Consider the following 18,172-nt stretch of genomic DNA (forward strand, 5'->3'; position numbering starts at 1 on the left):
GGCAACATGTGAGAATATATCTGTATTGCTTCTGAGTTGAAAATCCACAAAGAGCGTTATTTGGCAAGAACATGCTAGCAGAAATGCACTCATCTTACAGGTTAAAACATAGGATAATTAAACAAAAAATTAACCTTTTTAAAACTTACAGACAACAAAACCTGAAACTTTGTAAAAATAACAAGTTCAAATTACATCAGATTCTAAAAAAATAAAGGTTATTCCATCCCATCTTGCCTTTTCTTTTATCTTTAAGACCTTTTTTCTAAGCTTTAGAATTTATCTATCTTTCATTATGAAAAAGGCAAAATCTTTAATATGGTGCTTTCATTTAGTTCACTACGATTATTTCAGAAGGCAGTAATCCTAATACAAAGGTCACATTTGGCACAGTACTATGTAAATACCCAAACTGAAAGCCTGACTGTAGCTGTCAGTTTGAAAAGAATGACTCTGGTTTCTCCGTATACAATGTGTGAGCATTTGCATGTTTCTTTTGCTTCCCTTTATTATCATATACAATAAAGAAGATACTATTTCATATATTTTCCCTTATCTCTTTGCTTTTTTTGCTCCATTTTTACTTTAAATTATCTCTTACATCCACATTGATATTGATCTATTTACATTTTTCAAGGATAACAACTTGATAAACTTCAACTTTTTCTACAGTTTTCTGCTAAGAATTTTATATGTAGCATAGCCAATTATTCTCTTTGTCATATACAGTGTCTGTGTGTACCCATCTGAAAACCAAACTAAAGAATGACAAAACACATTTGAGTCAGTTTGTTAAGTGAAATTAGTTTAGAATCCATGTTACACCAGTTAAATCAAAGATATTCTTGTGCTAAATATATTGCATTAAAAAAAAATCCTTGACATTCCATTACTTAGGCTCATGGAAACAAATGTGCAACAATAGATTATTAGGTAAAAAATAGAGCTTTCCCTCTCCAAAATATTGTTATACATTTTTTATTATGTAGCTTGCCTTTGAAAATTAAGTATGACTAATATTTTCAAAACAGATGTACTTCGGGCATGTTCCAACAGAAATCCTTCTATTGACTTCCATAGCATGACTTCACTTTTAAAAATTAAATAAAAAAATAAGGAAGACAATTTAAAAAAATTATCTTTCCTCTTTTCACACAAAGCACAAACCTTACCAGTGAAATTTCCACCTATTACATATGGAATGACACCACCTGGCCATATTCTTTCTGTTCGTGATGTAGCAGCTCTGGGATATCGGTTTTTCTCATTTTTCCCTGAGAATTTTACAGAACTTCTTCCTTTAGATGTATTATTTTGCTCAAAACCTGCAATGATAATTAAAACACTGAATGAGACCACACACATGAAAAAAGAGAGCAATTATTTTCTAGTAGGTCAAACTGAAACTTCTTTATGCCCTTTCAAAGTAGAACATGGCTGTTATGTGACAGTCTATTATTTCATAGTTTTCTGAGAAAGACATGAAGACTGAATGCTCATTTTTTTAATATATCTAGAGTAACAATCTTGCACATATGTTTATCAACTGGAATGTGCATTGCGTAAGTGCAACTAGATTTTCTCATTTAATAAAAATATTTAAGAAATCATACTCCCTGTGGTTTTGGTAGTGTTTTTTGCCTTTTTTTTTTTTTCGCTGGCTTTTGTTTTGGTCAGTTTTTTTAAATAAATGAAGATTTTTCCAGCAATGAATGTCAGACTTTGGGCCAGACTCAAACTAATCAAGACATTCACTATCCCTTTCATTTTTATTGTATGAGCTGGAAAAAGCAAGTACCATCTTTAAAGCACTGGACAGTAAGAAATCATACATTTTCCATAAACTAACATTTGGAACTCCACGGGTAGGTTTTACTCATGGCTGGAATTTCTTTACAAGAGAAAAAAGTGTACCATTCTCAGGGATATTACCACCATTCATCCCATTACAGGCAAATCTTTCTAAATCAGCTGAAACCTACTGTGAGAACCGAAAAGGAAAAGGGCAGTTAGGTAAGGACTTAGACACCAAAACAGGTGGTGCTTCTCAACAATTTATAAGTTAGTTTGTAGATCTGGCCAGCTAATCAAAATGGATTCCTCAAAAGATGCTTAACAAATCCTACTCAGTGCAGTGGAAGCCTTATGTCTTATTCTTGGTGGAAGATTACATTTTCCCTCTGTGAGAATCCCCTGTGGTACCAGCTGCACTGAAGTGTTAATGACCATGTCAGAATCAGGGAGGATTCCAAAGCAGAGTCAGGGTAGGGAATGTTGGCATAGTTCCAAGGCTTAGAGAGCAGCAACAGGAAGAAAAGTAAGAAGCTACAGCGCAAGGCAGGGAGGAAGCTCTGATACATGGGAAGAAAAGCCTGCCTTTGTAACAATCAACATGTAACTTGAATTATACCAGGAATTATACAGAAAATTCCAGGGTTTAAAGAAAAAAAAAATACACAAACAGGTAAAGCAAAATACTTATCTTTGTAATTAGATGAGTGTGTACATGAGAATTACACAACAAATTGCACACAAAGTGTCTACAGTACAGGCAGACTACCAAAAAACTATTTTTACACTTAGTATGGGGTCATTACTGAACCACATCACATGTTTATCTAGATGTTTTACCATTCCAAATTATTTTTATTGACTACCTTTAGAGGTCTAAGCAAGAAATTTATTCCAAATTGCACCCAAAAGATGACAAGAATTTATGCAACACTAAAATTTTTAATTCTCCTTTAAAGAATGAAGATTATATATCAAAGCACCTCTGCAAAGTCAGTTACCATGCTCTGATTAACACAATCTGGTGCAATTACAATGGAGTTTCACATATTTTCCTTTTTGAAGTGGGGCTTCAAGCCACATTAAAGTGATGTCTTCTTGCATCAAATATAAAGTATAAACTCAGCCAGAGTTTGGGGGATTCCACTTCTATATGCTGCTCAATTTACCTATATTCATACTGACAAAAGTATGATTAATATAAAAATATGCTTGCTCAGCATAACGCACCACAAATGCTTCACAGTATGAATCAGAGCGCCCCACCTGGATCCAGAAAAAAGTAGGAAAAAAACTAAATTAGCAGGTTTCCAGCATAGTCTACTTGCAGTAAAAAGACACTATTGACATTAGTTAAGTCCATGACTGTGAACACAGTCGTAAAACAAAGTTAAGTAATTTTTAATAAGACAATTAAAACTATGTGTTTTAGCTTTCAGATTTCATGCTGGAAGAAGAATTCTAAGTAAATTGAATAAAGAACTAATCTCTTCATTACTATTCTTGCACTAATAATTTTATAATTTGTTTATGCCAATAGTAACACAGAAAGGATTTAAAGTGTTAAAGTACTATCATCATTAATGCTCATGATACACTATCACATCAGGCAACTCGCTAATTTAAACAGTGAAACTACCAGAGCCAAATCTTCTTATCCTCTCTATAAGCTGATACAGGGCACTGCGTTTTTTTGACATTCCATGCTCTCCAAAGCCACCTTTAAAAAGAAAAAGAGAAAAAGGAATTTTCAAAAGTTAAAACCATAGAATTTTACACGTACAGCAGCTAGATTAGCCTAGAGAAGCCTCCTAAAGGAAGCTTCATATTCTTCGATAATTTCCGTAAAAACATTTCAAGTATTCTTGACAATGCAATAAAAACATATGATTAGCTGAAAGTTTTTCTAATATGCATTCCATGAATGTAAGCCAACATGTCTTTGCTATTCAGGCAAGTCATGACAATTACATCATCTAATTATTATTTGGAGCTGTTTTCTTCCTAGTGACCTTGACATCCTCAGAGCCATATTGATTGACAGCTAAAAGGGTTACACTCAAAGAAATTTCCTGAACGCATGCCATAATTTTCTCATTTCAAGGGAGGGGAAGGAGAAAAAGCAAACAGCCAAAATTTCATCAGAAAACAAACAAACCAACCAACCCAGCAAAACTTAATATGGTTGGTTTTGCCACAAAATATTTGTTTTTCTTTGCTAGCATGCAAATAGATGTCAATGCACTTTTAAGGCTTTGAAGCATCACATACCAGTGCATGTTGCAGTAAGACCTGGCAGGTATATATACATATATGTGTGTGTGATTACAACAGTCAATGAAAATCTAAGCTAGGAAGTAGTTTATTTTAAAATTTACCATGCTGTTTACAGAAATAAAACACATTTCTGGGTTTACTGCATCTGGGTACTGCCACATCCTCCATTCACACATAAACCTTTTGTGGCTACAAGTGGCTTTTCAAACACCAGTAAACCAGAAGCAATAACACTGACTACATGACCTGAGTCAATGAAATAATTCAGAATTTTTCTGAAAGCTTTGTGATTTTACACGTTTGCAGGAAGTTGTATTTTACAAGTCACTATTTGTTACAGGACAAGAGAGTTTCTTAATGACTAACAACTGAAAAAGTAAAAAGATACAAAAGAAAAGATTATTGATACCTCCAACACCACTAAAAAGGCCTTTCACAACTTTCTATAAAAAATTTTAATATCTATGCAGAAAATATATTTTTTAAACAACAACTTAAATTCATATTCTAGAGGAGAAAATTCCATATAAGGCAAGTGAGTGTGTGGCTGCTCAGTGAATAACAACGTGCCTAATTATTTGCATTACGCTGTCACATAGTTCCTGGCTCCCTTGAGAAAAATTTTCCAAATTTTTAAAAACATTTTAAATAGATGAGGTAATAGATCAACACATTCCTTTCCAACAAGTTACAGGATAACTATAAGATAAAGTGCAGAGAATATAACACTGATCATCATTAATGTAATTGTCTCTCATGTTGACATTCATCTTAAAAAATAAGGCTTATAGCTAAGCATTCCAAATAAGTATTTTAAAAAATCATTATAAGCACCAACTGTCAAAAATAATAGAAAATCCCTAAAGGATTAAAGAAAGCATTATACTATTTTTTTTTTTTTTAGGGGGGGGGGGGGGGGGAACCCCAAAACGCTCCTCTGTCTTATTGCAGTCTGTGTATTTAATTTAGTGAAAAACCAACAACAGTCTCTTACTTAGCTAAGCTGCCTTATATGACTAACATGCAATCTTGCCAGACCATGTAGACTACAAAAGTTTTAATTCTTATTTGCTGCATTTTCTCATAATTCAGGCAGGATAAGGAGGATACTTTTGGCAGTTTGGACTTCTAAAAATATACCTCTAAATGTTATCAGCTTTACCCTTTTTTTCTTTGTACAGTGATTATGCATTTTGGTTGTACAAAATGAAAAATAAAATGGCACAGCCATACTCCAAGAAGCTCACATTTTATCTGACCCTTCAAATCCAGGCAGATAATCCTCACAAAAAGTAGCAGTCACATAAAGTGAATCAGAGCCTGTCAGCCTCAAGATTTTAATTAGATTTGCAACAACAATTGTGACTCCACCACTTCATCTTGATGGTTTACAACCAAGTATCTAATCCTTCTACCTGATGTCACTTTTAGTCTGTGAAAATCTACAACAGAAAGTGCTCATAAATCAAGCTTACAATTCATTGCCATTGTGTCTGTAACTAAGACTAAATTTTGTTTTCTAGATTATATATATCTAGCATTGCTTTTATTCCTAAATAAAAGTAGCTGCTAACCTAATACTAATGAGCTAGCTGGAAATTTGCTCTTTTCAAATCAGGGGAGATGAGCACACAATTCCTAGTTTACACATCAAGAATGTTTTAAATTTAGAAAAATAAATTACATATGTGAAGCGTAAAATTGACTTCTCTAATGCTCTTTTTGGACAGATCAAGAATGTTGAAGGTTCATTGAGAGCAGTTATGAAGACATTAGCTTAGGAGAGTTTGTTCTCCAAAGTTTAGCCCCACTGATCATCACAATTGCATTTACTCTTGTTGTGCAGTAAAGGTAGAAAAAACTAATGCAAATGCATTAGCAGTACTTAACAGGGTGATTCAATATTCTGATTAGGATACCATCCAAAAGAAAAGGTAATGTGTATATCACTAAACACAAGAAAAGGAAAAAACTAAGTATTAAAAAAGAAATATAATTTTAAAAATGCTTAGAATTTTATATTTTTGTGTGGAAATTAAGAATTGATAACTGCAACTAAAAAGAAAAAGTAGAAAAGCAAAAAGAAGTGGGAGTCAGCAAGCCAAAGAAATCACTTGACTGGATCCATTTTAAGGGGAAATAACCGATGCTGTTCTACATTTTTTCAACAAAACTAGTGCCTGAAATATCTCTAAAGGCAATTAAAACTATTTGTTTGGAGGAGAGGAGACAGGTAAAATAAATTTTCAAGTTGCCATGAAAATACTCTAATCCCAGCATCTACCCAGAATAAGAATATTTTTAAATGTATCAATATTGAAAGCTTATATTCAAAATTGTTTCTTTGGTCTGAAAATTTTTTTCCACATATTAGGAATAAATTATGGTAGCTCAGTTCAGGCACACATAAAACATCCTTAAGAACAAAACAATTTCAACAATACATTCTTGCATCTCCTAGTAACATTTTTTCCAGAGTATTTCTCAGTAAATTGGCTTTCTTGGTATCATAACCTGAAAGTTTACAAATTCTCAGTTATCAATTTACAAATCACAGCCTGAAAGCATAAATATTTTTAGACATTAGACATCCATTTAAGCATGGATTATGTTTTCTCTCTTGCAAACAGACATTTACACATAAAAAAAAAATCTCTTTATCTATCTGTTTGAATACCCAGCTGCCTCTGTTAATCAGATTGAAGCTTCTGGTGCTAATGCATTGTATGTTAACAATAACATAGAAACGTGTATTAAAATGTCAAATAAAAAGTTGGTTCTTTAGACAAGGCCTATCTAGCAAGGATGACAAACAAATTCTAGTGTTCCCTCTAGGTCTGGTTACAGAACTGGATGAAACAGTAAAAAAAAAAATCAAAATGAGGTGTTGAAATGCCAGGCTTCCAATTTTGCCTCTAGGATACCACATATGTTCTCCACAGTGTGTTTGGGCTCTGATATCAGGAACTTTCAGTGATGAAATCAAAGCTTTGTACAATTTCCTTTCCCACATGACCACCTGCAGAGTAGATTCTAATCTTCCTACAGGTTTCTGCTCCTCAATTCAACAAGATATTTTTAAACAGAAATGCTGGAATACAATTAATTATTTTAATTATTTTGCTTCTCTTTTCCCTAATGTGAATCTATAGTTTTTGTTTAATAACTCTAAGTGTAAACTAATGTTATTCAAGACATTATACTGACTTTCCACGTTTAAAACACAGATTGCCTTCTGCACAGAATTAACTAACAGGATAAATAAATTAAAACAAAGTTGAAATAGCATACCTGTATTATGGCCAAGTCTTTCGTTGGAGTGCTGCGTAAGGTCAATCGTCCTGTCAATTTGAAAGATTTTTAAGTCTTCATCATCTAAGGCAATATCTCCCCAAAAGACAGCTTTAAATAAAAAAGAGCTCAATTTAATTAAAGAATTATTTGGAAAATAAAGCCAATCTGAAGAATATAATGCCATGTTCACAACCTTTGGGAAAGCATATGACAAACACATATTTACATCACATATATTTCCCTACTGATCTATATTTTTATATGGACAAAATAAGAAAACTACCCAGTAAAAGACTAATAACTTATTCCAGAATCTTAGTCTATTTGGTTTCTTTGTACATTACTCAAGTGCAGTAACTTAAATCTAGAGTAATTCTATTAATAATTTTTTAGCATGTAGTTTTCTCTATGTAAATACAACAAAGTATAAAAGACCCTGAGATGTGAATATTTCAACTATGAAGTAAAACATAGACATTTCTGAGAAAACTGAACCTTTGTTTCCTAACATCTTTCTTAAAATAGTAATTATTTGAAGGAGTTTTTATTATGTTTCAGTTGCTTTGTATACTACATTATGTTTTGCTCAGATAATTAAATGTGTTTTCTGTTAAAGAAAAGAAAAACCCTTTATTTTCCTCTCAGTTTATTAGTATGCTTCTATAGTTAATCTCACAATTAGGATGCTTTCAAATTTTTGCTTTTCAAAGCTCAAACCTTCCTTTGGCCTTTTTGGTGGATTTCTTCCTCTCTCTTTGCTTTTTCCTTTACTCTATTTTCTTTCAGGTTTTTTCTTTTTCGCTTTTCCATAGGTAACTCATCTTCCCTAAGCTGTCTCTACAACTTAGTGAACAACAATATAATCCCACTTCCAGGAATTTGGGATCTATAACTTCAAACTTTCATCTCCACCTATTTTTGCTGAGATTTTATCCTGAGATCTCCCTGCCAATTCAAACTTATCATTAAAGCTGAACTCAACAGTCATAGTCTCAACTGCTGGGAATGAAGTCAACAGAACATGTACCAATTAACAGGAGCTGAAAGCAGTTGTTTATAATCTTTATACAAATTCCTGTTTTGTTTTTTTTTCCTGTTCCCTGAGAGTCACAAAATCCCTGGATTCAATCTCAATGTCATCTCCAGCTCCTTTCCTTCTTTTCCCCATCAAGGGAGAAATCAGTAACTGCTTGGTTGTTTATTACACAGTTCTACAGCAAACTTTCTTCACTTCCATCCAAATAAACCCTAGTCCAAAGTCCAGCTGTTACCAAATCAACCTCTCTAGTCTTCCTCCATTCAAACTGATCCCAAACATTACTGTTAATTGTATACTTCTTCTGTCTGTTTTATATATCACACTTTAAAGACCACCCATCAGACAATATTCTCATCCCAGTAGTTTCATGTTGCTGCAAGTTACCCGTTTCTCAGAATATGATGTTCACATTCATTGGTGTTGAATTAAATCCACTTAAAAATGGGTTTTTACTTAACCAAAAAGATAAGTATTTTGAAATAATTCCAAGATATTGAATTGCCTACTCCAACCTACATGATTTTTCTTGAACAAAAGGCAACTGTGAAAAATTACACTGAACATGCCTTTAGCCTGCCTTGTAAAATACCTTTAAAACACTCCCAGATCATCTAGACAGTGTTAATAATAAAATTATTAGTGAAATTAAAAATGGAGCTTTTTAATTCAAAACATAACATCCTATGTATCCTCCAAATATTAATATTACCATCCACATAATTTTTTTTACACAAGTTTTTAGAAACCACAAGTACTTGAGACAATTACTGAAATTGTTCAGTCTAGCACATTGTGGAATATTCTTCTTCCAAGGGTCACTGCTGTCATGCTCATATTGGACACACTGGGGACACCATTGCTCTAGCTAACCTGTTCTCACCAGTGATGGTTTTACCATCACATCTATCAAGACAAAAAGCCAGTGACAGCTCAAGATGCTTGGGTCTCCTTTCCCTCAAGCTTCTAGGAAAAAAAATCTCAAATTATCAGGGTTTTGAACAGTGAAGGAAGAAAGTCAGTAGTCTCCATCTGGTTGAGCTAAATATTATTTACTTTTACAAACATCTTATGGAGTTTTCTCTTGAATGCCATTCATAACAGGGACCTCTGTACAAGCACGTGGAAAGACTGCAAACTTGAACAATCAGAACAAAGTTGTAAAAGGAAGAAACTATTAACATTTCTGTCTTTAGAGACACAGTGTGCCCCAGCAGAGGTCACAAAGATTTGCCCACACCAAACCTGATGAAGTGCTAAAGCTTAGTAACAAGGCCATTTTACTTTCCTGGTGATACTGAGAGTTAACAAAAGGAAGATTCCGTATTAACAACGGATGATGAAAAACAAAGCTCACTGACAGAAATGCATTAGTAGAAATCACTGGTTTCTGTGTGTAATACTGATGTACAAATAGGAAAACCCAAGGCAAATCAAATCTCCTACTAACAATTAAGTAGAAAATGGAAAATATCTGCCCTAGTCCTGATGATGTAACTTTATCAGTCCACTGTGGTAACATTCAATAAAAGGTGAAAATTCAAATAGAAATACTAATTCACATGAATTTGTCTGACATAAAGTATCGAATTCGTGTGTATATATGTAAAATATAACTTAATGTTCAGGCAGTGTGTAGTAACTTTGTTGCCTTAGAAAGGAAAAGAAAGCTATTTTTGTTAGACATCTGGAGCATTAGCTAGTGTTTGATTAGCAACCAAGGACAAGGTTGAGTTTACCAACCACAGTATATAATGTCACCACAGTAATATAATAATGAATGCTGATACAAGTGTCACGTAAACTGTAAACAAGTAAGCTATGCCACATTCTCTGACACACTAAAGAAATATGAGTAACTACTAACTTCAGAAATAGATAAGATTATTTGATTAAAATATAATGGAAAGTTTGGAACTTTCTTCAGGCCACTGGCTCATTTTACTCAAGGCAATTCTGTTTTGCAGAAGGCAATAAATATGCCAAAACACAGAAACTTTGATGCAATTCTCATTTGACTTTAGCAAAAATCTAATAAGTGTCAGTTTATTTCTACTGAACTAAACTTCTGTTCTTCTGAATTAATTTAAATTTACCTAGCAGAAGAAACAACAGTTAACTGGATGTTTTTTAATTCCAATGCAGTCCAAGCAATCAGCAACCGAGATAAAAAGGAAGGTGATAACTGTTTTTAAAAAATTCACAATTTTTCCAATTAAAGGCCTGCACTGAATATTAATTCTGCCTTTTAAAGCCTAAAGCACAACAATGACAGAATTATCAAAACGTTTAAAAATTATCCCACATAACTATTAAAAGTGTCCTTTACTTTTTTCCTGTTGGGAAAATGCCAGTTTAAGTGTCAAAATACTTTGTAACAAGAGAATATCATAGTTTTATCTCCTGCTTTAAAGTTTTTATGGCCTGAAACCATCTGAAGAAGTCACTCTGTATACTTCATCATGTCACAAACCAATGGTAACATTACAGAAAGCAAGCAGAGGATTGTTTGGGTATGCAAAGCATGATGTTAAAGGCCTTGCTAAGAGCATGTTAGGATTAAGAGCTTTAGTCGCTCCCTCTAAAGAACTTCTGACAGATTTGATCAGTTCAGCTGTTCACTCATTTTTCACACATATTTAATTCATAAATTTCATCTGGAAAATTAGTAAGAATCTGATAATGAACTGACCAGGCAAAGAAAAAAAACTGAAAAAAATAGATAGAAAAAGTTTTAAAATTGTCCAAATGGAATTTTATTGTACCTCTGCTTACTTAAGGTAGTGTCATATTATCTCTTATCCTACCTATTTATTCAATGATCACAAAAACGTGGTATTACAGATGGCTTTTGCATTTAATTTGAAAGTGAAAGATTGACAATAAACTTAAATATCTGTTGAAAATATGAGACAGTATTAATTGTAGGGAAGACGTATTTCAAATAGCTTTTATTATATAAAGGTCCTTAAGAAAAAAGAAAATTGACCTTTTTGTCCATTACTTGATAAAGACAATATCCTGTCATACCAGATTTCATGCCAGTTAGTTTTTGTTCTCTATTTTTATATATTTTATATGGCCACAACATTATACACTTCTACAAATTCAACAGAAAAAAATACATGCATTTGTTTCAGAATGGTGGACAAAACTTGGTTATGAAGTAAAGGTACATTCTTCTGTAACAGTGGAGAAGGATTTTTGTGGAGCTGTTAAAATAGAGAAGACACTTAACCAGCAGATGCGGTTCTGCTTTCACACAACTCAAAAATTCTCAGTTGAACAGCACCTTCAAAAAGGTCTTATAAAGAAAAAACACTGCCACAAAAGCAGCTAAGTTTGCAGCCTGTGACCAATTAGCTCACAAGCATGAAAACAAACAGAAAAATAAGTAGGTTGTAAGATATATTTCCATCCAGAGAACAACACCTTAATATTGCCACACAAACTATATTAATGAAAAGAAAATTATCTATAAACTATACCTCAAGCACAGGAACTACAGCTATGCTCTACTACCTGTAACAGCATCTATTATTTCATGACAAATAATTAGTATGCATCTGCAAACTTCTCTGTGGTAATCCACTCTCTCCCAAAAAGACCATCACCACAAAAAATACCCAGTATTCTAAAGGAATAAAATATGCTATTAAGGACAGGAAAGAAACATAATTTTTTTAAATAATTGTGAAAAAAGACTTTAACTATTTTATGTTTATAAATGTACACACATGGTATGAGTCAATGAGCATATACAGTTAGAATAAAAACATATTTCACAACTTTCAAAATGTCTGGAAGAAAGAAATTATTTGCTAAATAGCATAGGGCTGCAATATGTAGCAAGATGGCTCATTCTAGGATTTGAAATATCAATTAACATGTAAGTCTGCAAAATATAGACAGGAGTATGTTTTTATATTTGCAATAACAGAATTATCTACTTTAAGCTTCATCACAATTCTCCCTGCAATTTTGCTTTTTAAAACTCAAATCATAAGCAGCCATTTTTTAATAAAATATATTCCTGCTAGTGTTCATACCAATGTTAGCAACAACATAAAATGCAAGTTGGGATTGCTACTGTTTGTCCCTAGAGCACAGCAGCAGAGCTGAAGAAAACCAACTTGAGCTTGGGATAGGTTGGGAGCTCCGCAGAGAGCAACACCACCCAGAAACCATTCCCAGGACCTGATTTGCTCTGATGACTCCACAGGCTAGAAATATGTTCAACTGAGATCTTCTTAAATTGAGATGTAAACTGTGATCTTGTCCTGTGAGCAGATGCAGAATTTGCTCAGTTGCATTATTCCTATACTGAGAAGGTAACAATGACAGGATTAAAGCAATACTAGAAGACACTTCAAAATCAAAGCCTCAAATTTTGGTATGCTACTGGGAGTGCAAAGTACAAAAAGTTTGTCTTTTATCCCCACTGCAGAAGCTGCCAAGAATAGACAACAAAAAATATTAAATAGAAAACTGCAAGGCATAACAAGGAAATCTGAAGAGCTCCTTTAACATCCTTAAAGGTGAAGTGCCCAACACAAAGCAAAGCCTGGCCAGTAACTCATGCAGTAGGAGGTGCCAGAAAGTGTGCTGGACAGCTTCAGGGCAGACATTCATCTAAATCCACATGTACAGCAGTTCTAATTAGCAGACTCTCCTATAGCTGAGTCATTGAGCACTTCCCTGTACCAACACAGCTATTTGCACTCTGTTCTGTCTTGGTGAATCACTCTATTCCATACAATCCATTCACAACTTACATAACTGCCACTAAATCTGAACAGAAAATGGAAATATTAAAGCTAAGTAAGTAAAGAAAATTTTACCACATTACAAGGACAGCAACATACACTACTGTAACAAACCTTATTCTGTATTACCATTGTCTTCAAATTATTTCAGTCTTTCCATGATTTTCAGGTGCAATACGCTTTTTTTAGAAATTATCAAACTGAGAACAAAATAGAGCAAATAAACAGCAAAAGTCCTTGTGTACAGCCATGAGCATAACACTGCGCGCCATACCCTGAACTATATCACTGTTCATCAAAACTTCAAAAAAGCAAAGACAATTCTGACAGAAGTCACAATCTTAGGTAAAAGGACAATCTTCACTCCTAAATTTACTGCAAGGTGTTTTGAGGACAGGCTCTTGAATATTGCCACAGCTTCTCTGTGAAAGGTTTTGTTCTTGGTTAAGCTGTTCAACCTGGCAAGCTTCCTGACTTCCAGTAACTATTTTCTTTTTTCATGTAAGATCATCATCAACACCACAAATGCTTTGTAGTTGGTAAAATCAATTCCTTATATAATGGGTTAACCACTGAACTGAATGCAAAGGACACTGCTCAGCAAACAGTAAAGGTGCCTGCACACTGTTGGCAAAACAAGCAGCTACACAAAGAACTTTTTTTCACCCCTCATAACTGCCTCAGGCCAGATATTGGCAAGACAAAGCTACAGAGAAATCATCTCAAGGAGACCCACTTATCCATCCTACTATTAATATTTCTTATTATAATTTTCTACTATTTCAATTATTTAGTATGCAGAAACAGGAGTTTAATAAAAAATAAATTGACACATGAGGCTTTCTTCAGAGCAGTTATTAACCACTTTGAAAGAATAGCCATAGCAAGAAACTTCCCAAGTGACTCTTGGGAAGATCCGTGAGTGCCAAAAATATAGGGCAATCACAGATAATATTTGTTACCACAGCAAATGCTGACCTGCTTTATGTGAAACCACATGCAAGAAAACCATCATTTCCTGGCCCTGTTACTCTTGTTCCTGGACTATTGCTCCTTCTGCCACTGAATAGCAGAGTGGAGAAAAAAAATCTCCATCTTCCTGAGAAAGTTGCTCATCACCCCTAACAGAAACTATTGCAGCATATTAGCTGAACTTCAATTTAGTGATAACTGACTGTGACTTCTGGCATAGGAAAGGAAGGCTGACAGGTCATGAGGGTTTTTTTGCTGTTTCCAGACACCTGCAAAGGCTGACGACTTCTGCTATAGCTAGCTTTATTAAGGAGACTAGAAAATACACCAGGGGGCAAATTCAGATATATAATATCATAACAGTCATAATCACCCCAGACAGTCCTGTGTGACCACTATGATGCTATAATATTCACCTTCATTTTACTTTGAAACTCCATTACCCTGGATAGCCTTAGGGTCAAGATCTACAAAATTAATTATATAGGTATGCTTTCTTAAAAATATTCCATGAGGCAAAATTATCACTCAAAGTGATTTTTTTATATTGAAAACTCATAAGCATGTAAGACTGGAAAGAAAAAAATCTCATTTCTTCTGAAATTAAAAACAGATTTTAAGTTTTTCAGTTACTTTGAGAATAGGGAAATTGATAACTTCAGAAACAAGCCACATATAGATGAATGGAGAAAAATCCTTGTTGGAAAGAAAGTTGTCAGTCTGAGCGTGCCACCTACATGAAACAGCTGTTAGGGCTGAGACAGACACAGCAGCTGCTACAAGGCCTCCCCAAAGATGCAACCCTCAGACATTTTCATTGAAACACCAAGAAAACAGAATATCACCACCAAACCAAGTGAATTACAAGCCAACAAATAATGCATGGCACAAAGCAAAAGGTTAGTTTAAGTAGCTAAAAAGATAGAGGTAAAATCTTTTATATGCTTTTCCAATCTCCAGACTTCAGGAAAAAAAAAGATAACTTCCAAACCATTCCACGAAATTGAGGTATGATTGAATTGTAAGAATTTCAGAGAATAAAATCCCTTTCAAGGACGAAGAACAAAATTAATAAAATAGTTATACATAAACAAACTACTGCTGATATGGGGCAAATCAGATTTGATCTCAACTTCAATTTAACATCCCAGCCATTCAGTGACAGTAAGTTACAAAATTAAGTAAAAAATTATTGTTCCTGATAAGATGAAGGATTACATTTATAAACACTACAGAAGAATAGTAGTTTCCTGGTCTTACACCTTTGTAAGCATATTTCCCTGGGTACTTTCTTCTTCCACAAGACCCAGGCAAATCAGATATGAATGGTTTCCCCTGAAAGAATCCTGGTAAAGGACAGCACAAGCATGGCCAAAGCCAGCAGACCACAAGCACTGCGCAGCAACCCTGAGAGGGAAGCAGCAGCAGCAATCTGGGGAGAGGAAACACAATTTAAAAAAAAAAAAAATTTAAAAGGAATAACTACTTAGATAAGCTATCTGGATCTGGCAATACCAGTCTTCAAGAAATTCCACAACCATAACATCTTTCCTCTAACGTTACAGATCGTTACTATAGAGTAGAAGGGGATAAAGAACACAGTAATTAGGGAGAGAACTCCCCTAGTAATTTTGTTCTGCTACGACAATAAGAGGCCACTGCAACACTTCCTTTATTACTCGGCATTAGAACGTAAGAAGCACGTCAAAATAATGTTACGATAAAACAAGCACTGATATATGTGGACACCCTCCCCTTCTGTACCTTTTCCTCATCTATGGGAAATGAAATAAATGTTAATTTTCTCACAGACATAAAACCCCAAGTAGGCTAAAGTAGTACCTCAAAAACAGAAAATCCTGAATAATCATTAAATGAAACTAAAGATTTATACAGAAAGCCAAATGGCACAGAAAGGAAAGTGCATATCTAAGGGATTATCTGGCATTCAGGATCAAGGTTGTCATCATACCATGTGAAATAAATATTGCTCCATTTGCATCATCTTATATTTAAACATGGAGAATTATTAAACTGTATATAAATAAACCCCTATTATAGGTTTGAGAAGTAATTTTCATTATCAGCTGCAGCTTCCTGTTTCCATCATTTTTGTCATGGACCTCACTTAAGTCATTCCATCTCATATTTTAGCACATCATTCTGTGCCTTGGCTCTGTGAAAAAGACAAGGAAAGAGACTAAATAGCTCTTAATGCTGCTTTTTCTGGCAGTGATCCAGAGCTTAATATAGTCAGTTCTGGGTATTGGACCAAGGCAATTCTACATTTCTGTCTTCATATTCAGTAGCTGTCTCCTACCACATTTTTTTCTCACCAGAGTAAAAATGTTAGTCAATAAAGCTAAAAAAGTAGAAGGCTGATTCCTTAACTCTGTATCATCCAATTCATGTAATTGTTTAAAATAGGAATGATGAGTCTCATGTATCAAAACTATTTTCTTTGCTTGTCTCCGAATACTGTTTCCTCCCTCTCCCTCCCCCTACATTTGTAATTTAAGTGGTTGGGTTTTATTTTCCCATGGAGACTCTGTACAGCTGCCGATTATTTCTTGGACACAGCAAGTAAAAGAGAAAGTGAAAAACTAGCCTCAGAGTTAGTGAGGTGACAGTAAATTTACAGTGGAAGAGTTTTGATGTTGTCCAATGCCTAACACCAAGTTATTAAGCAGAATTTCATATTTGATGCATCTGATTCTTACATAGCTTAATATTCTGAGCAATTTTAGCCATGAGAATACTTGAGACAGAACTTATTCCATCATTGTAATATTCTGCCTCTTGATGAAACAATGAAAACTCATTTCATCTTTGCATTTATTTGTTTGCTCTTGAAAAGCACAATTCACAGCGTAACTGCTAAGAGCTTTTTTAAATCCTTGTTTCTAACCAGTAAAGAGTATTAGCCTTTTGCAAGTACTCTGCTGCAAGCCAGCAGAATCCCCACCCCGTTCTGAAGAGAATTATGGCACTGAGTCCACACTTACTCATTTCCTAGTTTTTGGCACAGTGGTAGTTCAAGTGTCATCCACAGAATTTAAGCGGGGGAGGCAGGGGAGAGGAGGACAATAAAAAAATACACAACTTCAGCTTACTCCTGTGCCTATAATTTCTTTGCAAGGCTGTATTTATCCCCAGACTTGTGAGGCTGCAACAATTATTGCCACCCCCAGGCTGCCACAAATTGATTAGGTTAAATTGTGCAAATTTGCAGTGGGATTTACATAAGGACTTAGTTTGCTATTTGTTTGCAGCTGATTATCAGGCTGATGCATCACAACCAAAATAAGATAAAATCAATCCTATGGCGAGAAACACCTGAGTCCCATGAATTTAAATACACACCATTCTGTGGTGTAAAATGGTAGCTATGTGAAGCTTCAAGAATTTCACAAATCTTAAAAGAAAGCAAACAGCTATACTTTGTTAGGCTTTCTATTTCCATGAAGTCAGTCTCATGCTGATCCTCATTTATAGAGCATTTTAGCTTGCATGTCAAACTGAAACAGCAAAGGGCCAATTCAAATAACAGATCCCGACTTGTTCACCATGTCAATTATTCTTCTCTTCTTGCCTTCATGAAGCCACTGCAGCTCCTTATGTACTGCTCACCACCAGATTTCTTGTCCTCCTTTCTAATAGCAGCCCATATGTTAGCAGGAACTGCGTACCAGGGTCCATTTGCCATCCCACTCGCAGACACTGCTTCTCCCTTTTCAACTACAGCAGCCTTAATTGCAACTGCTGTTTGCACGAACACAGAGAAGACAGATACTAAGTATTTAATTTTTTTAATGGATTTGTTTTTTTATTAATTAAGATGTTACTGCCTAAATTATTCTCAGAGTATTTTCAGATGTCTTTCAGTACAATTCAGCAGCTGAAACAAAGTACATGAGCCAAGTATGATGTTTCTAGCCAGCTCACCCTGAGCTAGCATGGTCTGCTGGCTACGAGGGCTGTGTCTTTTGACAGCAACACAGTGGTGACCTTAAATAACCTCTTAATATGTCTCTGG

General features: G+C 34.5%; 1 protein-coding gene across 3 annotated transcripts in view; it reads right to left on the minus strand.

Moving 5' to 3' along the window:
• Window positions 1–18,172, minus strand: part of TLL1 (tolloid like 1) — a 122,405-nt gene that overhangs the window by 61,310 nt on the left and 42,923 nt on the right. The window contains exons 2-4 of one of the 3 annotated variants that reach the window (XM_030271411.4): window positions 7,360–7,470; window positions 3,431–3,511; window positions 1,173–1,325 (exon numbers count right to left, since the gene is read on the minus strand). In XM_030271411.4, the coding sequence (XP_030127271.4) occupies window positions 1,173–1,325; window positions 3,431–3,511; window positions 7,360–7,470 (345 nt within the window). Of the gene's footprint in view, window positions 1–1,172; window positions 1,326–3,430; window positions 3,512–7,359; window positions 7,477–18,172 lie in introns of those variants that run through there. The other 2 variants (XM_072928425.1, XM_041715845.2) reach the window with 2 other exon arrangements.

This window comes from Taeniopygia guttata, chromosome 4 (assembly GCF_048771995.1).
Source record: "Taeniopygia guttata chromosome 4, bTaeGut7.mat, whole genome shotgun sequence".
In the NCBI taxonomy this organism is placed as follows: domain Eukaryota; kingdom Metazoa; phylum Chordata; class Aves; order Passeriformes; family Estrildidae; genus Taeniopygia; species Taeniopygia guttata.